Genomic DNA, 25,233 nt, shown 5'->3' with positions numbered 1-25,233 from the left:
TGGCATTTCATCGTCTCGGCCATGACTAGTGGCAGCAGCTTCAGCACGAGGTAGAAGTGGATCTTGATCTTTCCCTATTTTACCCTCCACATTTTTGTTCTCCATTTTTTAATGTGTGGAATTATATGCCAGTATCAATAGCAATGGCCTACTACTATATTTACTGCGCACAACTAAAAGGCACCACAGGTATACAATGTAGATGGATGGATACTAGTATACTTAATGGATGACGAGTGACGACACAGAGGTAGGTACACAGCAGTGGCCTACCGTACTGCTATATACAGTATACTGGACCTGGTGGACACTGTCAGCAAACTGCTAAACTAGTCTAAAAAAAAGGCACCACAGGTATACAATGTAGATGGATGGATACTAGTATACTTTATGGATGACGAGTGACGACACAGAGGTAGGTACACAGCAGTGGCCTACCGTACTGCTATATACAGTATACTGGACCTGGTGGACACTGTCAGCAAACTGCTAAACTAGTCTAAAAAAAAGGCACCACAGGTATACAATGTAGATGGATGGATACTAGTATACTTTATGGATGACGAGTGACGACACAGAGGTAGGTACACAGCAGTGGCCTACCGTACTGCTATATACAGTATACTGGACCTGGTGGACACTGTCAGCAAAACTGCTAAACTAGTCTAAAAAAAAGGCACCACAGGTATACAATGTAGATGGATGGATACTAGTATACTTTATGGATGACGAGTGACGACACAGAGGTAGGTACACAGCAGTGGCCTACCGTACTGCTATATACAGTATACTGGACCTGGTGGACACTGTCAGCAAACTGCTAAACTAGTCTAAAAAAAAGGCACCACAGGTATACAATGTAGATGGATGGATACTAGTATACTTAATGGATGACGAGTGACGACACAGAGGTAGGTACACAGCAGTGGCCTACCGTACTGCTATATACAGTATATTGGACCTGGTGGACACTGTCAGCGAACTGCTAAACTAGTCTAAAAAAAAGGCACCACAGGTATACAATGTAGATGGATGGATACTAGTATACTTTATGGATGACGAGTGACGACACAGAGGTAGGTACACAGTAGTGGCCTACCGTACTGCTATATACAGTATACTGGACCTGGTGGACACTGTCAGCAAACTGCTAAACTAGTCTAAAAAAAAGGCACCACAGGTATACAATGTAGATGGATGGATAGTATACTAGTATACTTTATGGATGATGAGTGACGACACAGAGGTAGGTACACAGCAGTGGCCTACCGTACTGCTATATACAGTATACTGGACCTGGTGGACACTGTCAGCAAACTGCTAAACTAGTCTAAAAAAAAGGCACCACAGGTATACAATGTAGATGGATGGATATAAGTATACTTTATGGATGACGAGTGACGACACAGGTAGGTACACAGCAGTGGCCTACCGTACTGCTATAAACAGTATACTGGACCTGGTGGACACTGTCAGCAAACTGCTAAACTAGTCTAAAAAAAAGGCACCACAGGTATACAATGTAGATGGATGGATACTAGAATACTTTATGGATGACGAGTGACGACACAGAGGTAGGTACACAGCAGTGGCCTACCGTACTGCTATATACAGTATACTGGACCTGGTGGACACTGTCAGCAAACTGCTAAACTAGTCTAAAAAAAAGGCACCACAGGTATACAATGTAGATGGATGTATAGTATACTTAATGGATGACGAGTGACGACACAGAGGTAGGTACAGCAGTGGCCTACCGTACTGCTATAAGTATATATATAGTATACTGGACCTGGTGGACACTGTCAGCAAACTGCTAAACTAAAATGCACCACAGGTATAGGAATGTAGATGGATAGTATACTTAATGGATGACGACACAGAGGTAGGTACAGCAGTGCACTCTGCACTTTACTCCTCCTATATATAATATTAATTATACTGGTGGTCCCCAGTCCCCACAATAAAGCAGCACACTGTGAGCAAGCACAGATATGGAGTGTTTTTCAGGCAGACAAACGTATACTGGTGGTCACTGTCAGCAAAACTCTGCACTGTACTCCTGCTATAGCTGCTCCCCAGTCCCCACAATTAAGCAGTGTGAGCACTCAGCACAGATATATCATGCAGCACACTGAGCACAGATATGGTATGGAGCGTTTTTTTCAGGCAGAGAACGGATAAAAAAAACTAAACTCTGCACTGTACTCCTCCTAACAGCTGCTCCCCAATCCTCCCCACAATTATAGTAATAAACAAGCACAAGCAATCAAATCAACTGTCTTCTGACTTCTACTAAACGGAGAGGACGCCAGCCACGTCCTCTCCCTATCATCTCCAATGCACGTGTGAAAATGGCGGCGACGCGCGGCTGCTTATAGAATCCGAATCTCGCGAGAATCCGACAGCGGGATGATGACGTTCGTGCGCGCTCGGGTTAGCCGAGCAAGGCGGGAGGATCCGAGTCTGCTCGGACCCGTGTAAAAAAGGTAAAGCTCGGGGGTGTTCGGTTTCTCGGAAACCGAACCCGCTCATCACTAGTGTGTATGGCCGTGCGATGAGTGCTGACGCACACTCCCGCATCATCGCTGGCCGCTGCCATCCGTCGATCTGTTTTACTGGCAGATTGAACCACTTTCCACAGTCTCCTTCTGTGGAAAGTGGTTCACCCCCGTGAACATCGCTGGGCCTTGTGAAAATCGCTCAGTGTGTATGCACTGTGTGATTTTCCACTCAGCGATGTTCACATCATCACTGTGCATACACACTGGGCAAAATCGCCTAGTGTGTATGCACCTTAAGAGTAGTAGTTGGGAAGCAGGGGGCAGGCTGGGAGTAGTGGACCTGGAATCCTGCACTGATACTATCAGAGGGAGCCAGCAATACAGACAGCTCCCCTTACTTTAAGATTAATTATCAAATTTATTAAAAAGATAGATTTTTGTTTTATGAATACTTTATACCTGTGTCCAAAAAATTTGGTAAATATAAAATCACAAAAGCTATTAATAAAAATACAGTATGTAATTATTCAATCATACATCCTAGTAATCATGCATATACATACTTTAATTAACCTGAAGAGCCATGCATCATATATGGCAAAGCTTGCACCCCATTATTTCAAAGAATTCTATTATTAAGATTCTTGCAAATTAGGATTAGGATTTCAGTAAATTTATGTGACCCAATTCACTTCCTTCTTATACATTTTAGAGGTTACCAATAATTATAACAATCACACAAAATTCACTGTAACCTATAATACAGTGGTTCTCAAACTCGGTCCTTGGGACCCCAAACAGTTCATGTTTTCCAGATCATTCCGTGGGGTAAATTTACTAAATTGGGAGTTTTATTTAAGATGGGATGTTGCCCATAGCAACCAATCAGATTTCAGGTATCATCTTGTAGAAGGTGCTAGATAAATGAGAAGTAGAATCTGATTGGTTGCTATGGGCAACATCCCATCTTAAATAGGACTCCCATCTTAGTAAATTTACCCCCAGGTGCACAGGTGTATTAATTACTCTCTGACACATTTTAAAAGTTCCACAGGTAAAGCTAATTATTTTACTTGCGATCCTGTCAGACCTGAAAAACATGCACTGTTTGGTGCCCTGATCAAAGAGTTTGAGAAGAACCTGTGCTATAATAGATCACAATCATTTAGCAGATATTCTCTCCTCTCTCACCCATCTCAGAGATTGCTTGTTCCACCACTTTCTCTCGTGCCTCTGATGAGCCCATATCAGCAAGGACCAGGGACACTGTCTTTGCCCCAAGCTCCAGACACTTGTTTCTCACCTGCCGTAAAGTAGAGGAACAGTCAGAGATTTGTATTGTTCATGTGAATCTCCAACTGACAACATGATCTATAGAACATTTCTGCGAGTGTAAGAATGTCATTGGTAACATGAGTAACATTTTAAATTTATAGCAACAACTCTCACTCAGAAAACCCTTTGGTCACTGCAGTGTCCAATTTGCCCCCCAGAAAAATCTGTAGCCACCAAGACAAAAAACAATGACATAAAGAAGTACAACCTGTAATATAAACAGAATAAGTAAGGCGTTAAGTTGTGCAAGCTGGTTTTGTTTATACACAGAGACATAATGCTGCGATTCGCAGGTGTATGGGGAAGGGCCTAACACTCCAAAGTGCCCGCCCCCATCAGTGACCTTATGCTGCTGTAGCCTAGTAGGTAGTGTTTCTCCTGCTCTATTTCTACCTTCCTCTCTCTCTCCCCCCCTCACTGACACCCTATCTCTCTCCCACTTCTTCCCCCTCTCTTGCTCGGTCGCTTTCTCCCTCCCTGACACCCTTGCTCCCTCTCACTCTCTGTCTCTCTCTCCTTGAAAACCCCTCTCTATCCTGCTCTCTACCCCTCACTTTCTTTCTTTCTCTCTCTGTCTCTTTCTCCCTCCCTAACACCCTCTTACTCTCTCTCTCTCCCTCTCTCGTTCCTCTCTCTGTTTCTCTCTCCGACACCATCTCTTATCTTCTTGCTCCTGTCTCTCTACCCCCTCACTTCCCTTCCTCTCTCTCTCTGTCCCTCACTCTCTTCCCCCCTCAATATTTGTCTCACTTCCCTTCCTGACACCCTCTCTCTCTCCCTCACTCTCTTGTTCTTCTCTGTCTCTCTTTTTTTCCTGACACCTTCTCTAACTCTCCCTCTCTCTTTTTCTCATTCTCTTTCATTCCCTGACACCCTCTCTCTCACTCCAACACCCTTTCTATCATTCTCCCCTCTCCCCCTGTATGTCTCCTTCGCTCCCCCCTCTCTCTTTCTCTCTCTGAACCCTATTTGTCTCTCACTCTCCTCACTCTCTCTCTCTCCTACTCCTAAGGGGCATAGTAGTGACAGCGGTGGGGTGCAGAGGAAAAATTTTTGGTGGTGGCCCCCACACCTTTGTTGCCCGGGGCCCCCACTAGCCTTAATCTGGCCCCTGAGTGGTCCTTATTGGCATGCAGCATCAAAGCAGTCAGGTGTGACCTCACCAGACTCACTGCTCAGGCTCTTTTGAGTCATGGGAGCCGTGACCCGGACTTTTCATAAGCAGCATCCAGCTCAGGCCTCCCCTCAACAGCAGGGACATACCATATTCTCTCCTCATGTGTGACTGATTCTGGCTGATGTCAAAGCCAAGCTGAAAGTTGGGATCCAGCACAGTGAAGGCACAGAGAAGGAGTCTGTGGTGATATGAGGTTGCTTTGCCCTCACTACGTCCCTGCTTTAGTGTTACCCCTTCCAATTAAGGAAACCTCTAAAATACTATTTATTTTTGCATTATTTATGGCTTGTATTGGTCATGAAAGTCTAGGAACATGGGGGTGAGCTTTATCTAAGTGGTGGATTTTGATTGGATATAAATGTTTGTAAACTCAGGCCCAGTTCATGTGCCCCTGGACCAGTCTGGCTGCTGTAAGTCCAGCGACTGGTGCAATAAAGTTTTTTGTCTTTTGCCCAGTGCATTACATCACAATCTTGCATCGCTGGTTGGCACAGAATCCGCAAGGAGGTGTAGGCAGCAGAAGGTACGTGAGGTTTGGAGAGTCGCGGGAAGGGGGTTGGAAAGACAAAGGGTTGGGGCTGAAAAGGTACAGGGCTGGTGGAGATGCAAAGATACTGAGCAGAATTTGAAGAAGTTACGGAACTGGGGAGAGAGGTGGATGTGCTGGAGAGACAGAGAGGGATGGGACTGAGAGAAATGGGGGGATTTGCTGGAAAAACATGGGGCATGGGGCTAAGAGACATGCAGAAGAATGTGCAACACAGGGAGGGATGAGGCTGAAAGGCACAGGGTAGATGAGGTTCACAGACACGGGGGATAAGCTGATGGCTAGAGATGGTAAGACACAGGGGTGTTGCTGGACAGACAGAAAGCCAATAGTGCTGGAGATAAGGATGAGGCTGAAGAGATATAGGCTAAGATGAGGCTGTAGAGTAACGGGGGATAAAGTTGAGAGAAACAGGCCAAGATGAGGCTGGAGAGAAATGGGGGATAAGCCAATGGCCGACCAGCCTGTACTTACGGGGTCGCATGTGAAACCCCAAAACATTAGTGTACCAGGCCCCAAGATTTCTGCTGCCGGCCACAGCATCACCAACTGAGGGAAACTGTGATATGCCATTCCTCTAATTATGGTGTTAATATACTGTGGTGCATTTCTAACATTCCATTTGCCCCTGTCCATTTACTGTTTTCAGATAATTTGATCTTTTACCCAATTGCTTATGTTACTTCACTACTTGAGGCAATTTGTTATTCTGGTTATACATCTGGCATTCTGATGGATACATCTCTTACCTTGACCAGGGCATGCTCCCTCCTTGCAGTCAGTACAAGATTCGCTCCTGCTCTGGCGTACTGGTATGCCATCTCCTCCCCAATGCCCGTGCTGGCACCAGTAACTAGAACCCTAGCATTGGCAAGACTGGCTGTGAGAAAATGAAAGAGGGCACACATGTATATAAATTGCCACCATAAATATTAATTCTATTATGTATAAAAACATACAGTAGTAATCACATTACCATAGTTTGTAAAACTTTTTATTGAATATATTTTCCTACAATATAAGTAAGTAAATGGGAGGGAGAAAAGGGATTGACAGAAGGCAAAAAAGGGAAGGAGGAAAGGAACAGATGAGAATACATCCAAGCATGACTTAATCACAGGTTGATGAAGCCATGGACAATAAATCGGACAAAAACATATATAAATACGACATTGAGAAAACAGTAATACAACATAGTTCTATTCATTAGACATATTCATAATCAAAGACGGACCAATGGCTGCTAGGGATAGACTATAGGAGGCTATGGAGTTATTGTCCAAAAGACATAGGTTGGGGAAAACTGTGGAAGGACAGCCACAGAGACCAGGTGGAGGAGAAGAAAGTTGCCTTATTGTCAACTATACTGGAAATGAACTCCATGTTGTAGGTGAACCATATCGCTTTCACTATTGAGGTTACAGAGGGAGGCAGAGGGGTCTTCCAATGAAATGCTATGCAACATTTGACTGCGGTCAATATATGCCATATAAGTTTCTGTAAGGGTTTGGAAACAGGCATGTTAACCTTAGTAATTTGAAATATAAGATGATGGAACTTTCCATTTCCTCAGAGGTAATAGGCTAGTTAAGATTCTCCATCTGGGAATCAGTCAAAACCAGTGGCAGCTCCAGAGGTGGGGCTGAAGGTCAGTACAAATTTTAAATAGGGGAGCCACACCAACTGTCATTTCAAACTGACTTACTATCAGTTTGTGTAGCTTCCCTATTTGAATTTTGAGCTGAGCTGCAGCCCCACCTCTGGAGCTGCCCCTGGTCAAAACTGATAAGGGACAGGACTGAAGAAAGTCACCAGTTTTAGGGTTCAGTGAGGGGCTGTTGAAAATAATGTGAAGATTATAAAGACTTTAGTAAAAGTCTCTAAATGTATGGGCAATATTTGAGGGATCATAGGTTAATTTACGTTGGGTGTCTTTGATCGCCAGTATTCTATTGCACTCAGTCTGAAAGCTAAAAGGGACTCCGCTTTGTTACAGTACCTTTATCATAAAAGCGGTATTGCAGCCAACAAAGAGTTTTAGTGACCTTAGCTAATAAGATCTGATGAAACTGACCTTTCAAAGATAAAAGCTTCTTATAAATAGAATTCTTAAGAGAATGCCAGTGAGTAATCATCAGTTCCTCTATCTGACTCTCAAGGTCAGCGACCACCTGAAGATCTTTATGTTTCTGGGCTTTGGCTATCGAGATAAAGTGACCCCAAATTGTAGCCTTGTAAGCCTCCCACACCACTGCCGGAGAAACCTCCACAGACTGGTTGAAAGTAAAGAATTCTTCTAAAGCTTTTGTGGTGCTGAGGACATGATCCTTGTTAAGAAGAAGAGAAGCGTTAAGGTGCCAACGAAAGGAAGTAGGGGGAAGGTGCTACTAGGAATAGAAATGGACACCAGAAGATGATCTGACTATGACACGGAGGTGACCCAAGCTCCGGATAGGCCCTGAAGAGCAAGCGTATCAAGAAAAAACAGATTGATTCTTAAGTGCAGATTATAGGGTGGGGAAAAATGTGTAAAAGTATGTTCACAAACTATGTGGACAATCAGAAGCACAACTGTCAGGGCTGCCAAGAGAAATCCTGGGCCCGGGTACAACAACTTCTGGGGCCCCCCTGCCCCCACTGGAGGGGGTATGACCACAGCATGCTGAGGGCATGGCCACCCCCCTTTGGGGGAGTGTCTAGCACATCAGAAGCACCCACTCACAGGAGCATGGCATGCCTCACAGCCAGGGCAGTAGTGATCCTGGCTGGGCCCAGGTACTTTTCAAGAGGCATGGCCTAATCAAAGGAGGTATGGACCTGGGCCCCCACTGGGCCTCTCCATCAGACCTGGGCCCAGGTAATTTGTACCCTCTCCCCCCCTCTCTTGGCACCACTGACAACTGTACACCACCACATAACTGATCCTGAGGATAGCAGGTAGGCACAAATTACTTCATTTAATTTTTTTCCAAATATATATAAATAAACTTTTATCCTAAGGGTGCCGTGAAACAAATGCTGATAATCTAGGGACCCGTGATTCACTCCACTAGTGATTACTGAGTGCAGTTAATGGCTCAAAGTTTCAGGTCCTCAATTTTGGGAGGTGGCTGGTGCGGTGCTCCTTATGACACTTATGACACTTTTCTGCCTTTTGGATAAGACCAGGTGTAGATGCCCATGTACGTTGTGATGCTTAGAGGTGCGCATGTGCATAGCATCTATTCACCGCTGCTCTGCTAACAGAGCAGCGAGTGACAGGGAGCCTCCCAACTGCCCCCCCACCATGCGACACTGCTGCCCGCGGGTGTGACAGTCCCAAAAAAATGGACTGTCTCGCGAAAATTGGGACAGTTGGAAGGTATGGCTATGTGCCCCTGGTGCCTGAAAATACACTGGTGATGTCCTACACCTTTGCACTTAGTATGGTGGTACCTTGTTTAGTTTAAAGTTAGGTATAAAACAATGTAATTTTTGGGCTGATCACATGGTATCGGCTGATCGGACCGATAATTGCATAGGTGTGCATACAGAAGCATTAGCTGATACAAAACTCAAATGCTCCAGCTACAGTCGGATTTGGAGGTTGCATCTTCTGTGCTTCTTAAAAATGTAGAGGCCTCCCAGTCCAATAGAAGAAAGTGCACCATAGTTGCCTACCCTCCCTCATTCTGCAGGAGACTCCCTGAAATAGTAGCAATCTCCCTGACTCCCTGAATAGTCTATCAATCTCCCTGATTACACATTATCCCCATTATGTAGCTGTTACATTCTTGGGGAATAAAAAGAAATCAGAGATACATACATTCAAATGTGATCATCAGGGCCATTTCACTGCATTGATTGCTATGGCTACATGCACTTTAAATAAGGTTTCTCTTGGCCACTTACAGTATATGGAACCTCTTAAAACACAATACACAAACAAATCCTGAAAAATATCAGTGTATTTTCTTCAATAAGTAGATGATACTAACTTTGGGGCTCATTTACATTTGGATGTAAGTAATTTTTATGACACACCTCTCAGATGTAGCAGTACACGTCCACACTGATAGGGTTACTTTCACATCTCCCTGAAATGCTTTTTCAAAAATAGGCAAGTATGAACTACACACTGAGCTAACAATAGATCAGTGTGTATGGGGTGCACACTGATCAGATATAAATGATGAATGATGGGTCCAAAATGCAAGGATACATGAAAGAGAAGAAATGCAACTTCCCCCATCTTTCCTGTTCTATAAAAAAAAATATAAGAAATGCAAATATGTAATGTACAAAATGTGCAGCTGACATAAATTGATGGGAAATTGGCACAAATTAGAGGATGTCCCCTACTGGCTCAGACTCCACTCATGTTGATGATCTGGGACTATTAGCATACAGTACTGTTCCAGGCAGTAAGACATGTCTTATAGGCCCTACACACTGGCCGACATCACTGCACGATTTGAACGATCTAGTTCATTAATGAACGAGATAACGTTCATATCGTGCAGTGTGGAGGCACCAGCGATGAACGATGCGCGGCCCCTCGCTCGTTCATTGCTGATACCCCATCGGCTGTGCATGCAGGCCAATATGGACGAGATCGTCCATATTTGCCTGCACATCTACGGAGCCGGGTGACGTCACTGCCCCCCCCCCCCCTCCCCGCCGCCGGGTCGCCCGTCTGCCGTATCGGCAGTCGGGCAGCTCGGCGGCACATCGCCGAGTCTGTAGGGCCCATTAAGGCGGGTACACACTACGCAACGGGGAATTGCCGGCGATGGACGACTATATCGTTGAAGGATATAGTGTTGAACGATATAGTGCGTACACACTGAACATTATTGTTGAACGATAACATTCAGTGATGTAACCACTAACCACCGGCATTCCCGAACATGCAGCTCAGCCCGACATTGATGGGTTGAGCTGCATGTCAGCTCAGTATTGGTGATCGCTAAAAAGCATGTGGGAGATCGTTCATCGGTCACCAATATTGCCCCCATACACACTGGATCATATAACCCTAAAATAAATGATAACGACATTTATGTCGTTATCGTTTATTTTTTTAGTCTAAAATCGCCCAGTGTGTACCTCCCTTTAATTACTCAGTCCTTTTAAATATATTTTGTGTGCATATGCAACAGTCTAGTAGTGTATAGATACAGAAATAATATCAATTTAATCAGAAATGAAGATAAAGATTTATTTTATTTATAAACAATGCACCCCACAGACAGAGCATTTCTTTCCTCAAATCTGCAAACCATCCCCATAAAATCACACATTGGGGGTAATTCCAAGTTGATCGCAGCAGGAACATTTTTAGCAGTTGGGCAAAACCATGTGTACTGCAGGGGGGCAGATATAACATTTGCAGAGAGAGTTAAATTTGGGTGGGTTATTTTGTTTCTGTGCAGGGTAAATACTGGCTGCTTTATTTTTACACTGCAATTTAGATTGCAGATTGAACTCACCACACCCAAATCTATCTCTCTCTGCACATGTTATATCTGCCTCCCCTGCAGTGCAAATGGTTTTGCCCAACTGCTAAAAAATTCCTGCTGCGATCAACTTGGAATTACCCCCAATTTCCCACATTATACTGGATTTTCCATGCAAAAAAAACCCAAAAACTATTTCTAATGATTTACTTCATGAATTTAATTTCTTACCTGGGTCAAAAGTGTCACGGTACAGATATCCCAGTGCTGCCACAAATACAACAAAGCACCATCCTTTTATTATGTAGCCCATACTGGAATCAGAAGTCCTATACTCAGTACAGCTTCACAGTCTGAGTCTGCACAACAAAGTGGTGCTTTGTGCACACTTATCCTACTGAGAGAAGTCTGTCAGATGTATTCTAAGAATCACGTGCTAGACATGGCTGTTCCATAAACTACACTGCAGTGTATAATCCTGGCTCTGTGTGTGTTGCATAATAGTACAATGACACGCACATACTGTAGATTGTGACAGTCTGCATTTTTGTTGTGCTACACCCATTTCTTTCACATAGCTTGCAAACAGGTTGAGAAACTGGAATAGCGTGGCCCCGTCTCAAAGGCCTTTAGATAACAATCAGTGACTGCAACCAATGAAGTATTATAACTACTGGAAGCTTATTTAGCAGAAAGTTCACATGGTGTTACATTTCACATGGCTGAGGCAAATCAATACTGTATGGAGTGGAGTCCCGCCCTTAACACGACCTATACACACTTATTACTGTATGACTTAGAGATGAGCGCCTGAAATTTTTCGGGTTTTGTGTTTTGGTTTTGGGTTCGGTTCCGCGGCCGTGCTTTGGGTTCGAACGCGTTTTGGCAAAACCTCACCGAATTATTTTTGTCGGATTCGGGTGTGTTTTGGATTCGGGTGTTTTTTTCCAAAAACACTAAAAAACAGCTTAAATCATAGAATTTGGGGGTCATTTTGATCCCAAAGTATTATTAACCTCAAAAACCATAATTTACACTCATTTTCAGTCTATTCTGAATACCTCACACCTCACAATATTATTTTTAGTCCTAAAATTTGCACCGAGGTCGCTGTGTGAGTAAGATAAGCGACCCTAGTGGCCGACACAAACACCGGGCCCATCTAGGAGTGGCACTGCAGTGTCACGCAGGATGTCCCTTCCAAAAAACCCTCCCCAAACAGCACATGACGCAAAGAAAAAAAGAGGCGCAATGAGGTAGCTGTGTGAGTAAGATTAGCGACCCTAGTGGCCGACACAAACACCGGGCCCATCTAGGAGTGGCACTGCAGTGTCACGCAGGATGGCCCTTCCAAAAAACCCTCCCCAAACAGCACATGACGCAAAGAAAAAAAGAGGCGCAATGAGGTAGCTGACTGTGTGAGTAAGATTAGCGACCCTAGTGGCCGACACAAACACCGGGCACATCTAGGAGTGGCACTGCAGTGTCACGCAGGATGTCCCTTCCAAAAAACCCTCCCCAAACAGCACATGACGCAAAGAAAAAAAGAGGCGCAATGAGGTAGCTGTGTGAGTAAGATTAGCGACCCTAGTGGCCGACACAAACACCGGGCCCATCTAGGAGTGGCACTGCAGTGTCACGCAGGATGTCCCTTCCAAAAAACCCTCCCCAATCAGCACATGATGCAAAGAAAAAGAAAAGAAAAAAGAGGTGCAAGATGGAATTATCCTTGGGCCCTCCCACCCACCCTTATGTTGTATAAACAAAACAGGACATGCACACTTTAACCAACCCATCATTTCAGTGACAGGGTCTGCCACACGACTGTGACTGATATGACGGGTTGGTTTGGACCCCCCCCAAAAAAGAAGCAATTAATCTCTCCTTGCACAAACTGGCTCTACAGAGGCAAGATGTCCACCTCATCTTCACCCTCCGATATATCACCGTGTACATCCCCCTCCTCACAGATTATCAATTCGTCCCCACTGGAATCCACCATCTCAGCTCCCTGTGTACTTTGTGGAGGCAATTGCTGCTGGTCAATGTCTCCGCGGAGGAATTGATTATAATTCATTTTAATGAACATCATCTTCTCCACATTTTCTGGATGTAACCTCGTACGCCGATTGCTGACAAGGTGAGCGGCGGCACTAAACACTCTTTCGGAGTACACACTTGTGGGAGGGCAACTTAGGTAGAATAAAGCCAGTTTGTGCAAGGGCCTCCAAATTGCCTCTTTTTCCTGCCAGTATAAGTACGGACTGTGTGACGTGCCTACTTGGATGCGGTCACTCATATAATCCTCCACCATTCTATCAATGTTGAGAGAATCATATGCAGTGACAGTAGACGACATGTCCGTAATCGTTGTCAGGTCCTTCAGTCCGGACCAGATGTCAGCATCAGCAGTCGCTCCAGACTGCCCTGCATCACCGCCAGCGGGTGGGCTCGGAATTCTGAGCCTTTTCCTCGCACCCCCAGTTGCGGGAGAATGTGAAGGAGGAGATGTTGACAGGTCGCGTTCCGCTTGACTTGACAATTTTGTCACCAGCAGGTCTTTCAACCCCAGCAGACCTGTGTCTGCCGGAAAGAGAGATCCAAGGTAGGCTTTAAATCTAGGATCGAGCACGGTGGCCAAAATGTAGTGCTCTGATTTCAACAGATTGACCACCCGTGAATCCTTGTTAAGCGAATTAAGGGCTGCATCCACAAGTCCCACATGCCTAGCGGAATCGCTCCGTGTTAGCTCCTTCTTCAATGCCTCCAGCTTCTTCTGCAAAAGCCTGATGAGGGGAATGACCTGACTCAGGCTGGCAGTGTCTGAACTGACTTCACGTGTGGCAAGTTCAAAGGGCATCAGAACCTTGCACAACGTTGAAATCATTCTCCACTGCACTTGAGACAGGTGCATTCCATCTCCTATATCGTGCTCAATTGTATAGGCTTGAATGGCCTTTTGCTGCTCCTCCAACCTCTGAAGCATATAGAGGGTTGAATTCCACCTCGTTACCACTTCTTGCTTCAGATGATGGCAGGGCAGGTTCAGTAGTTTTTGGTGGTGCTCCAGTCTTCTGTACGTGGTGCCTGTACGCCGAAAGTGTCCCGCAATTTTTCTGGCCACCGACAGCATCTCTTGCACGCCCCTGTCGTTTTTTAAAAAATTCTGCACCACCAAATTCAAGGTATGTGCAAAACATGGGACGTGCTGGAATTTGCCCATATTTAATGCACACACAATATTGCTGGCGTTGTCCGATGCCACAAATCCACAGGAGAGTCCAATTGGGGTAAGCCATTCCGCGATGATCTTCCTCAGTTGCCGTAAGAGGTTTTCAGCTGTGTGCGTATTCTGGAAAGCGGTGATACAAAGCGTAGCCTGCCTAGGAAAGAGTTGGCGTTTGCGAGATGCTGCTACTGGTGCCGCCGCTGCTGTTTTTGCGGCGGGAGTCCATACATCTACCCAGTGGGCTGTCACAGTCATATAGTCCTGACCCTGCCCTGCTCCACTTGTCCACATGTCCGTGGTTAAGTGGACATTGGGTACAGCTGCATTTTTTAGGACACTGGTGACTCTTTTTCTGAGGTCTGTGTACATTTTCGGTATCGCCTGCCTAGAGAAATGGAACCTAGATGGTATTTGGTACCGGGGACACAGTACCTCCAACAAGTCTCTAGTTGGCTCTGCAGTAATGATGGATACCGGAACCACGTTTCTCACCACCCAGGATGCCAAGGCCTCAGTTATCCGCTTTGCAGTAGGATGACTGCTGTGATATTTCATCTTCCTCGCAAAGGACTGTTGAACAGTCAATTGCTTACTGGAAGTAGTACAAGTGGGCTTACGACTTCCCCTCTGGGATGACCATCGACTCCCAGCGGCAACAACAGCAGCGCCAGCAGCAGTAGGCGTTACACGCAAGGATGCATCGGAGGAATCCCAGGCAGGAGAGGACTCGTCAGACTTGCCAGTGACATGGCCTGCAGGACTATTGGCATTCCTGGGGAAGGAGGAAATTGACACTGAGGGAGTTGGTGGGGTGGTTTGCGTGAGCTTGGTTACAAGAGGAAGGGATTTACTGGTCAGTGGACTGCTTCCGCTGTCACCCAAAGTTTTTGAACTTGTCACTGACTTATTATGAATGCGCTGCAGGTGACGTATAAGGGAGGATGTTCCGAGGTGGTTAACGTCCTTACCCCTACTTATTACAGCTTGACAAAGGGAACACACGGCTTGACACCTGTTGTCCGCATTTCTGGTGAAATACCTCCACACCGAAGAGCTGATTTTTTTGGTATTTTCACCTGGCATGTCAACGGCCATATTCCTCCCACGGACAACAGGTGTCTCCCCGGGTGCCTGACTTAAACAAACCACCTCACCATCAGAATCCTTCTGGTCAATTTCCTCCCCAGCGCCAGCAACACCCATATCCTCCTCATCCTGGTGTACTTCAACACTGACATCTTCAATCTGACTATCAGGAACTGGACTGCGGGTGCTCCTTCCAGCACTTGCAGGGGGCATGCAAATAGTGGAAGGCGCATGCTCTTCACGTCCAGTGTTGGGAAGGTCAGGCATCGCAACCGACACAATTGGACTCTCCTTGTGGATTTGGGATTTCAAAGAACGCACAGTTCTTTGCGGTGCTTTTGCCAGCTTGAGTCTTTTCAGTTTTCTAGCGAGAGGCTGAGTGCTTCCATCCTCATGTGAAGCTGAACCACTAGCCATGAACATAGGCCAGGGCCTCAGCCGTTCCTTGCCACTCCGTGTGGTAAATGGCATATTGGCAAGTTTACGCTTCTCCTCCGACAATTTTATTTTAGGTTTTGGAGTCCTTTTTTTTCTGATATTTGGTGTTTTGGATTTGACATGCTCTGTACTATGACATTGGGCATCGGCCTTGGCAGACGACGTTGCTGGCATTTCATCGTCTCGGCCATGACTAGTGGCAGCAGCTTCAGCACGAGGTGGAAGTGGATCTTGATCTTTCCCTAATTTTGGAACCTCAACTTTTTTGTTCTCCATATTTTATAGGCAGAACTAAAAGGCACCTCAGGTAAACAATGGAGATGGATGGATTGGATACTAGTATACAATTATGGACGGACTGCCACGGTTAGGTGGTATAAAAAAACCACGGTTAGGTGGTATATATTGTAATACAATTATGGATGGACGGACTGCCTGCCGAGTGCCGACACAGAGGTAGCCACAGCCGTGAACTACCGCACTGTACACTGGTTGATAAAGAGATAGTAGTATACTCGTAACAACTAGTATGACTGACTATGACGGTATAAAGAATGAAAAAAAAACCACGGTTAGGTGGTATATATTGTAATACAATTATGGATGGACGGACTGCCTGCCGAGTTCCGACACAGAGGTAGCCACAGCCGTGAACTACCGCACTGTACACTGGTTGATAAAGAGATAGTAGTATACTCGTAACAACTAGTATGACTGACTATGACGGTATAAAGAATGAAAAAAAAACCACGGTTAGGTGGTATATATTATAATACAATTATGGATGGACGGACTGCCTGCCGACTGCCGACACAGAGGTAGCCACAGCCGTGAACTACCGCACTGTACACTGGTTGATAAAGAGATAGTAGTATACTCGTAACAACTAGTATGACTGACTATGACGGTATAAAGAATGAAAAAAAAACCACGGTTAGGTGGTATATATTATAATACAATTATGGATGGACGGACTGCCTGCCGACTGCCGACACAGAGGTAGCCACAGCCGTGAACTACCGCACTGTACACTGGTTGATAAAGAGATAGTAGTATACTCGTAACAACTAGTATGACTGACTATGACGGTATAAAGAATGAAAAAAAAACCACGGTTAGGTGGTATATATTATAATAATACAATTATGGATGGACGGACTGCCTGCCGAGTTCCGACACAGAGGTAGCCACAGCCGTGAACTACCGCACTGTACACTGGTTGATAAAGAGATAGTAGTATACTCGTAACAACTAGTATGACTGACTATGACGGTATAAAGAATGAAAAAAAAACCACGGTTAGGTGGTATATATTATAATACAATTATGGATGGACGGACTGCCTGCCGACTGCCGACACAGAGGTAGCCACAGCCGTGAACTACCGCACTGTACACTGGTTGATAAAGAGATAGTAGTATACTCGTAACAACTAGTATGACACTATGACGGTATAAAGAATGAAAAAAAAACCACGGTTAGGTGGTATATATTATAATACAATTATGGATGGACGGACTGCCTGCCGACTGCCGACACAGAGGTAGCCACAGCCGTGAACTACCGCACTGTACACTGGTTGATAAAGAGATAGTAGTATACTCGTAACAACTAGTATGACACTATGACGGTATAAAGAATGAAAAAAAAACCACGGTTAGGTGGTATATATTATAATAATACAATTATGGATGGACGGACTGCCTGCCGACTGCCGACACAGAGGTAGCCACAGCCGTGAACTACCGCACTGTACACTGGTTGATAAAGAGATAGTAGTATACTCGTAACAACTAGTATGACTATGACGACGGTATAAAGAAAGAAAAAAAAATACCACGGTTAGGTGGTATATAATTATACAATTATGGATGGACGGACTGCCTGCCGAGTGCCGACTGCCGACACAGAGGTAGCCACAGCCGTGAACTACCGCACTGTACTGTGTCTGCTGCTAATATAGACTGGTTGATAAAGAGATAGTATACAACAATATACTACTATACTGGTGGTCAGGCACTGGTCACCACTAGTCACACTGGCAGTGGCACTCCTGCAGCAAAAGTGTGCACTGTTTAATTTTAAATTAATATAATATTATGTACTCCTGGCTCCTGCTATAACAACCTGCAGTGCTCCCCAGTCTCCCCCACAATTATTATAAGCTTTTATACATTGATGTGCAGCACACTGGGCTGAGCTGAGTGCACACAGACTGAGTCACACTGTGTGACTGCTGTGTATCGTTTTTTTCAGGCAGAGAACGGATATAGCAGAGAACGGATATATTAAATAAAAGTTAACTTAACAACAACTGCACTGGTCACTGTGGTAAACTCTGTCTGCACAATCTCTCTCTCTCTCTCTCTCTTCTAATCTATTCTAATGGAGAGGACGCCAGCCACGTCCTCTCCCTATCAATCTCAATGCACGTGTGAAAATGGCGGCGACGCGCGGCTCCTTATATAGAATCCGAGTCTCGCGAGAATCCGACAGCGTCATGATGACGTTCGGGCGCGCTCGGGTTAACCGAGCAAGGCGGGAAGATCCGAGTCGCTCGGACCCGTGAAAAAAAAAGTGAAGTTCGTGCGGGTTCGGATTCAAAGAAACCGAACCCGCTCATCTCTACTGTATGTATCAACAACACAGAACTGCACAAGCATTGTAATAATTGCCTCAAATTACATGGGGTATAGCCAGGACCAATGCAAGTTCTCTCTGCACCCTAGGCAAAGTTTCAGCCTAGCACCACCTAACCTGTAAACACCCCTACCTCCACAACCTCTCAGAGGGAAGATGCAGGTGGCCACTAGGTGGGCTGGGGTGAATTGCATCATTATACGTATGCAGAGTACATGGACAACACTCAAGGACTTTTAAAGTGATAAAGTATATTGTAAACAAAGTAACAAAGTAGTGGCATCTAATCTTTATGTATACACACTAGCCTGCATGTTAGGGAATCGTGTATGAGGGTGGTATTCAGTATACCAGTTGTTGGGATCTCGGCGCACAGTATACCGGCGCCGGAATCCCGACAACCGGCATACCGACACCTTTTCGTCCTCTTGGGGGTCCACGACCCCCCTGGAGGGAGAATAGATAGCGTGGCGTGCCTAGCGCGCCACTATGCTCGCAAGGGGCTCATTTGCACTCGCCCCTCTGTCGGCAAGCCGGCGGTCAGGATCCCGGCGCCGGTATGCTGGGCGCCGGGGACCCGGCCGCCGGCAACTCATGCTACACCTGTGTAGGACACTGAGGCCAATTTTACTATTTTTTAAATATACTGTATACTGCATATGGGGTCTGCTGGGATTGCCGGCAGGTCAGAATACTGACAGCGGCATCCCGACCACCATAATCCTGACATTTTGAATTAAATGAATTAACCCTACCCCTTACCCTTCCCGTACACCTCCTTCCCTGCAGCCTAAGCTTAACCCTCCCTGGCATACTAACATTCAGGATGCTGGCTGTCAGGATTCTGGCATCAGCATTCTGACAGGTGTCGGGGTTCTGGTGCCAGTATTCTGAATGCTAGCATCCTGTCTTCCGGGATGCCAACTACATCCCTTTAATTGTATGTATTATATACATACATATATACGCATAGACATACATATATTTAATGCTCCTTATAATGTTCCATGCCCCATCTGTAAATTCATTAGTGATCCCCCTCTTCCATATGTGCACCAGTGCCTGTGTTTTCCCTATTATGCTGCTTACACATTGGCTTATCTATAATGGGTGCAGTGTGTGCGGGGTACATGGTCCCCGGGGTCCAGGGGGGCCCACTCCGCACACCTTGCACCCATTTGTTTAATACTTACCTCTCTGGAGTCCCCCATCGGAGCCATCCCTTCTCGGCAGCGCAATAGAGTCTGAACACTACGGGGAAGAAACTCTATTGCGCCTGCTGAAAACTCTGGCGTTTCGCGCATGCGCATTAGGAAATTCTTCGTGAAAATGGCCGCCGCGCTGTGTTCCCGGAGGTTTGCGCATGTGCAATAGGTTCTGTGCTCAGACTCTGTTGCAACTGTGGAGAAAGATGGCACCGCCGGGGTACTCCGGAGAGGTAAGTATTAAAACCTGTGCATCGGTCAGAGAGGAGGGGGCCCCTGATGCAGAAGGCTGCACATGGGCCTCCTCCTCTCTTAAAATGCCCGTGTTTACAAGTGCAAACCACCCATCAGGCTTTAAGATCTGTACTGTCTGTGGTCCCGTAGAACCCCCATGGGTTACTTACCTTACCTTGTTTTCTTGTTTTTCTCTTGGCAGAACACCTCTTACAAGTGGCAGCAGCATTACAGCGACCCTGCTGGGTGCAGATGTGTAGTCAGGTGCTGCTTGCTGCTGGAGAGCCGGGATCCAGGGGCCTGGAGGAGGTGCCCCTCGGGAGTCAGAGATACATCTGCCTCCTATGTGCCCTCACATGACTTGATGTTACACGTGTTGGCATGGAGGAAACGCTGAGGCACTATGTGGTACAGTCTGATAGTGAAGGCTGTACCTGATTAGACCCACAGCAGCAGCCAGCACAGTTTAAAAGAAGGAGGTTGCATATAGAGACATCCTTCAGTTTTTTCTAGATAAATTCAGTGGCGCCCCTAGGCAGCCGTCTAAAGCTGCCTAATGGTAGAGCCGGCCCTGGGTATAGCTGATATATTCAGGACATGTAAACATTACCACCTCTATCTACAGTTTATAACAGTAATGGTGTATTTTCATGCTATCATAGCAGATATTTGATAAAAAGAAAAGCAGATATTTAATGTTAAATCTGTTACTTATATTTCAATAAGAGTTTTTAATGTAACCAGGACACAGGGAGTGTTGCATGCTTCTTTACTGGAGAAGTACAGGAAACCAAAGAACACAGAAATAGATTCATACACCAACTAATACAAATACAAACTAAGATCCGTTGTAACCGTCCACCAGAACACATATACAGCAATGAGAACTATATACACCACACTCCTCCCAACTTAGATAAATGCAGACATGAAAATGTTAGCACTAAGCAATGTATACGTTACCCCAGAAGGCTACAAATCAAGCCTTTGAGGTGCCTTACGAACTCTGGATACCGATGTTTAACTCACAGAGTGACTGGCTGGTCCACAGAAATCACACTAGAAGGTTCAGGATCAGTTGTTACTAAGGGAACCTCATGCTCTGGTGATTCCATAACAGATTTGGGAACAGTCTCTGTATCTGACCCAGAGGGGTACATTTCCTCCACAGTGTCAGGAACAGTCTCTGTATCAGTTCCAGAGGGGTATACATAAACCCCCACATCACTGGCTTGGCTATGTCCAGCTGTCGACGTACAGTCAGTTTGCCTCCCAGCCTCAATGATTTGATCAATGTGGCGACGCCACAATTCTCCTCCAACTTCAATCACGTACATCAGAGGGCCGGATTTGGAAGAAACTATTCCCGGTTGCCATTTGTCTCCTCTATAATCACGGACCAGAACCTCTTGGCCAATGTGGAAGAACCGAGTAGGTTTCTGATAAACTGATTGAAACTGTTTGTCATGTACCTTCTGCCTTACATCTGGTTTTATCAAGTCCCACTGAGACCGTAAGTTCCATTGCATAAATAGCACCGCAGGAGGCTGACCGGTAGTGGAGTGCTCAGTCCTACGATATATAAACAAGAAGTTGTCAATCTCGTGTTGCAAAGGTAGATGTTCATGGTGCATGGACTTGATAGCTTTTTTGAATGTTTGGGCAAATCTCTCAGCCAAATCATTAGTGCAGGGATGGGGAACCTTCGGTCCTCCAGCTGTTGTTGAACTACACATACCAGCATGCCTTGCTACAGTTTTGCCATTTGGCCATGCTAAAACTGTTGCAGGGCATGCTGGGATGTGTAGTTCAACAACAGCTGGAGGACCGAAGGTTTCCCATCCCTACATGTAAAATGTTTAATTCCATTGTCTTGCATGAACTTTTTGAATTCCATGGACACAAACTGTGGCCCATTGTCACTGCACACTTGCTCTGGTAGACCATTTCTAGCAAAGATGGTTTGCAGCACAGCAATTGTTTTCTCAGAAGTAGTGGATTTCATCTTTAATACCTCTGGCCATTTTAAATGAGCGTCCACTGCAATAAGAAACATACAATCCATGAATGGACCAGCAAAGTCAATATGTACCCGCTGCCATGGAGATGAAGGCCATTCCCAGGGGTGTAACGGGGTTAAAGGTGGTGCATTTTGAACTCTTTGACATCCTTCACACCCTTTTGTCAAAGTTTCAATTTGACAATCGATTCCTGGCCACCACACATAGCTTCTAGCAAGATTCTTAATTTTTACTGTGCCTAGGTGACCCTCATGCAAATTTTCCAAAACTCTGTTTCGCAGTTTAGGTGGTACTACCACTCGGGACCCACACAATAGAGTTCCTTGACAGACAGAAAGCTGATCTCTCCTGCCCGAAAACCCGTAATATTGAGCATCGCCATGTTTGGGCCAACCTTTGAGAGTTAAGTCCATTACTTTTGATATTACCGGGTCTTTCCTGGTTTCCCGATTGATCGTGGCATTGGTAATAGGTAGCTGTTCCATCAACATATTGTGATACACTTCCAGGGGGTCTCGATCACTGTCCTCCTCACTTTGAGGCAAGGGAGAACGCGATAGACCATCAGTGTTGCCATGTAGTTTTGCTCCTTTAAACTCGATGTCGTATGTATGAGCACCCAGGAATAATGACCAACGTTGAAGCCGAGCTGCAGTCATGGCTGGTACTCCCTTGTGGGGGTTAAAAATTGATACCAGTGGTTGATGATCCGTAATTAATGTAATACTTTGCCCAAACAAAAATTTATGAAATTTCTTCACTCCCCATACTTAACTTAAGGCCTCTCGGTCAATTTGCGCATAATTCTTCTCTGCCACTGTCAAAGACCGTGAAGCAAACGCTATTGGCTTCTCGCTACCATCTCTCAGTTGATGTGATAACACTGCTCTAATGCCGTACAGGGACACATCACACGCCAGCCTGATGGGTAGTTTCGGATCAAAATGAGTAAGGACTTTATCAGATGTAATCAATCTTTTTGTTTCTGAGAATGCTTTATCACAGTCTTTTGTCCACTTTCATCGTGCATTTTTCTGTAGTAGGGCATTTAGCGGGTGTATTACTGTGGAGAGGTCTGGTAAGAACTTGTGATAATAATTAACTAGGCCCAGGTAAGATCTCAGTTGTGACACAGACTGTGGCTGGGGTGCTTATAGTACTGCCTCAATTTTATCATTAGATTTGTGCAGGCCTTCTGTATCAATCACATGTCCACAATATGAAATGCTTTCTTGGAAAAATGCACATTTATCTTTATTTACTCTAAGTCCATATTCCTGTAGTCGGGTTAATACTTTTTCCAAATTATTTAAATGGTCCACATCATCTTTGCCTGTTACAATTATATCATCCAGGTAACATTGCGTACCTGGTATTCCCTGTAGGACTTGATCCATTGCTCTCTGCCATAATGCTGGGGCAGAAGAAAGTCCAAACCCAAGACGGTTATATTGTAATAAACCTGTCACGATCCGGGTATCTGGACGCCATTTCTTACCCATCAGATGCCTCCTAAGGCTGGCTCAGCGCTCCAGGACCGGATCCCATCTGTTATCCTAATGTTCACATTCCTGCATCCTCTCCTGTCTCTCTGAGACGCTGTCACAGTAACGCCTTATTACATCTGGCATGGCGTCTCCCGCGGCCTCCGCCGCCGTCCCTGAGCTTCTGCATGCAGAGTGTCAGAGTGGCGATTACGTCAGCCGCGGCCTCCGCTGTGTCCGCGTGGTTGGATGTGCACTTGTCAGCCTGGCGTCTCCTGTCTCCAGTGGCCGGCGCCGCCATTACTGTTTTCATTACCACATGGATTACAAACCAAACTTCCCTCCAAGTGTCTGCATGGGCGCAGCCATCTTGGATTCTGTCAGCTGATCATTTCCTCCAATCTGTTGTCAGTATTGTTAATCTGCATAATTGCCTAGCCAATCCCTTCCTTGCTGCAGGTATAAATACACTGTGCCTGAGCAAGGAAGGCGTCAGTGCTTTGGTTGTCAAACCTAGTTCCTGTTTGTCTCTCTCCTGTGATTGTCTTCCAGGTTCCAGCTCCTGTCTCAAGACTTCCACCATAGAGACCCGCACCAGCATTCCACCTGCGGTGTAGCCTGACTCTCCAATCCATTGTGGATTCATCTGTTTCCAGCTACAACATTACCTGCTTCCAGCCCAGCTTCCAGCAGAGTACAGCTTCCCTTAAAGGGCCGGTGTCCTTTCTACACTTTACCACTCTCCACCGGTATTATTATTTCTCCGCTCTCAAGTTCTACATTTCAGTTCATATTTCATCGCTCCCAAGTTCATTTATTATTTAACTGGTTCCAGCCAGTATCCACTCCGTGCTAACAACAGTCTGGTTCCAGCCAGTATCCACAGCAGCTGTTTTTATCTTCAGCAACCCAGCTTTTCCTGGAACACCAGCTGGCACAATCCTGGGTTATCTCCATTGCTACAGTCGGGCCTGGTAAGGACTTTCCATCTAGAAGATCATAAGAACTATCTCACACTACCAGTGCCCTGTGGCTCCTGCCATCCTGTAGTACCCAGGAACTGTATTTATTATTTGCTGACTTTTACGTTTTCTTTTACTGCTGCTGTGTTGCGGAGTTGTCATAATAAACATCATTGACTTTTATCTAAGTTGTCGTGGTCACGCCTTCGGGCAGTTATTATTCATGTTACTTACATGTCCAGGGGTCTGATACAACCTCCCAGGTTCCGGTACATCTCAGCCCCTACAACTGAGGCTGCCTCCCGTCAGCTCAGGCCCTCAGTTGTGACAGTAAGCACTGACCTAATGAATCCAGCCGGAGACCAGGATCAAGCGGCCAGGCCGATGCAAGAACTGGCAGCCCGACTAGAACATCAGGAGGCTGCACAGGGCCACATCATCCGCTGTCTCCAGGATCTCTCTACTCGGCTGGATGGGATTCAGACAACTCTCCGTGGATCAGGCGCATCTGGTGCGTCAACCACAGTGACTCCAGCTATAACCCCACCCACCTTACCCATTTCTGCTCCACGTCTTCATCTTCCAACGCCAGCAAAATTTGACGGATCTCCAAGATTCTGCAGGGGATTTCTCAACCAGTGTGAGATTCAGTTTGAGCTACAACCTGGCAATTTTCCCAGTGACCGTACAAAAATTGCCTACATCATCTCTCTTCTCAGTGGCTCCGCCCTTTACTGGGCATCACCGTTATGGGAGAGGTCCGACACCCTGCTATCTTCTTACACTGCATTCGTGTCAACATTCAGGCGCATCTTCGACGAGCCAGGCCGGGTAACCTCAGCTTCATCCGAGATTCTCCGTTTACGCCAGGGGTCACGTACTGTAGGACAATATCTGATACAGTTCCAGATCCTGGCATCCGAACTGGCATGG

The 25,233-nt window shown here is 45.8% G+C and overlaps 1 protein-coding gene across 3 annotated transcripts in view; it reads right to left on the bottom strand.

Annotated features, from left to right (window-relative positions):
- Positions 1-25,233, bottom strand: part of HSD11B1L (hydroxysteroid 11-beta dehydrogenase 1 like) — a 252,076-nt gene that overhangs the window by 48,973 nt on the left and 177,870 nt on the right. For 2 of the 3 annotated variants that reach the window (XM_063914435.1, XM_063914436.1), the window contains 2 exons: positions 6,313-6,443; positions 3,696-3,807 (listed from right to left, as the gene is read on the bottom strand). In XM_063914435.1, the coding sequence (XP_063770505.1) occupies positions 3,696-3,807; positions 6,313-6,384 (184 nt within the window). In that variant the 5' untranslated portion in view covers positions 6,385-6,443. Of the gene's footprint in view, positions 1-3,695; positions 3,808-6,312; positions 6,444-11,232; positions 11,455-25,233 lie in introns of those variants that run through there. The other variant, XM_063914434.1, reaches the window with a different exon arrangement.

Source organism: Pseudophryne corroboree, chromosome 1 (genome assembly GCF_028390025.1).
Source record: "Pseudophryne corroboree isolate aPseCor3 chromosome 1, aPseCor3.hap2, whole genome shotgun sequence".
Taxonomy (NCBI): domain Eukaryota; kingdom Metazoa; phylum Chordata; class Amphibia; order Anura; family Myobatrachidae; genus Pseudophryne; species Pseudophryne corroboree.
Note: the sequence above shows the minus strand (reverse complement) of the source record. Positions and strands in the feature narration are given on the sequence as shown.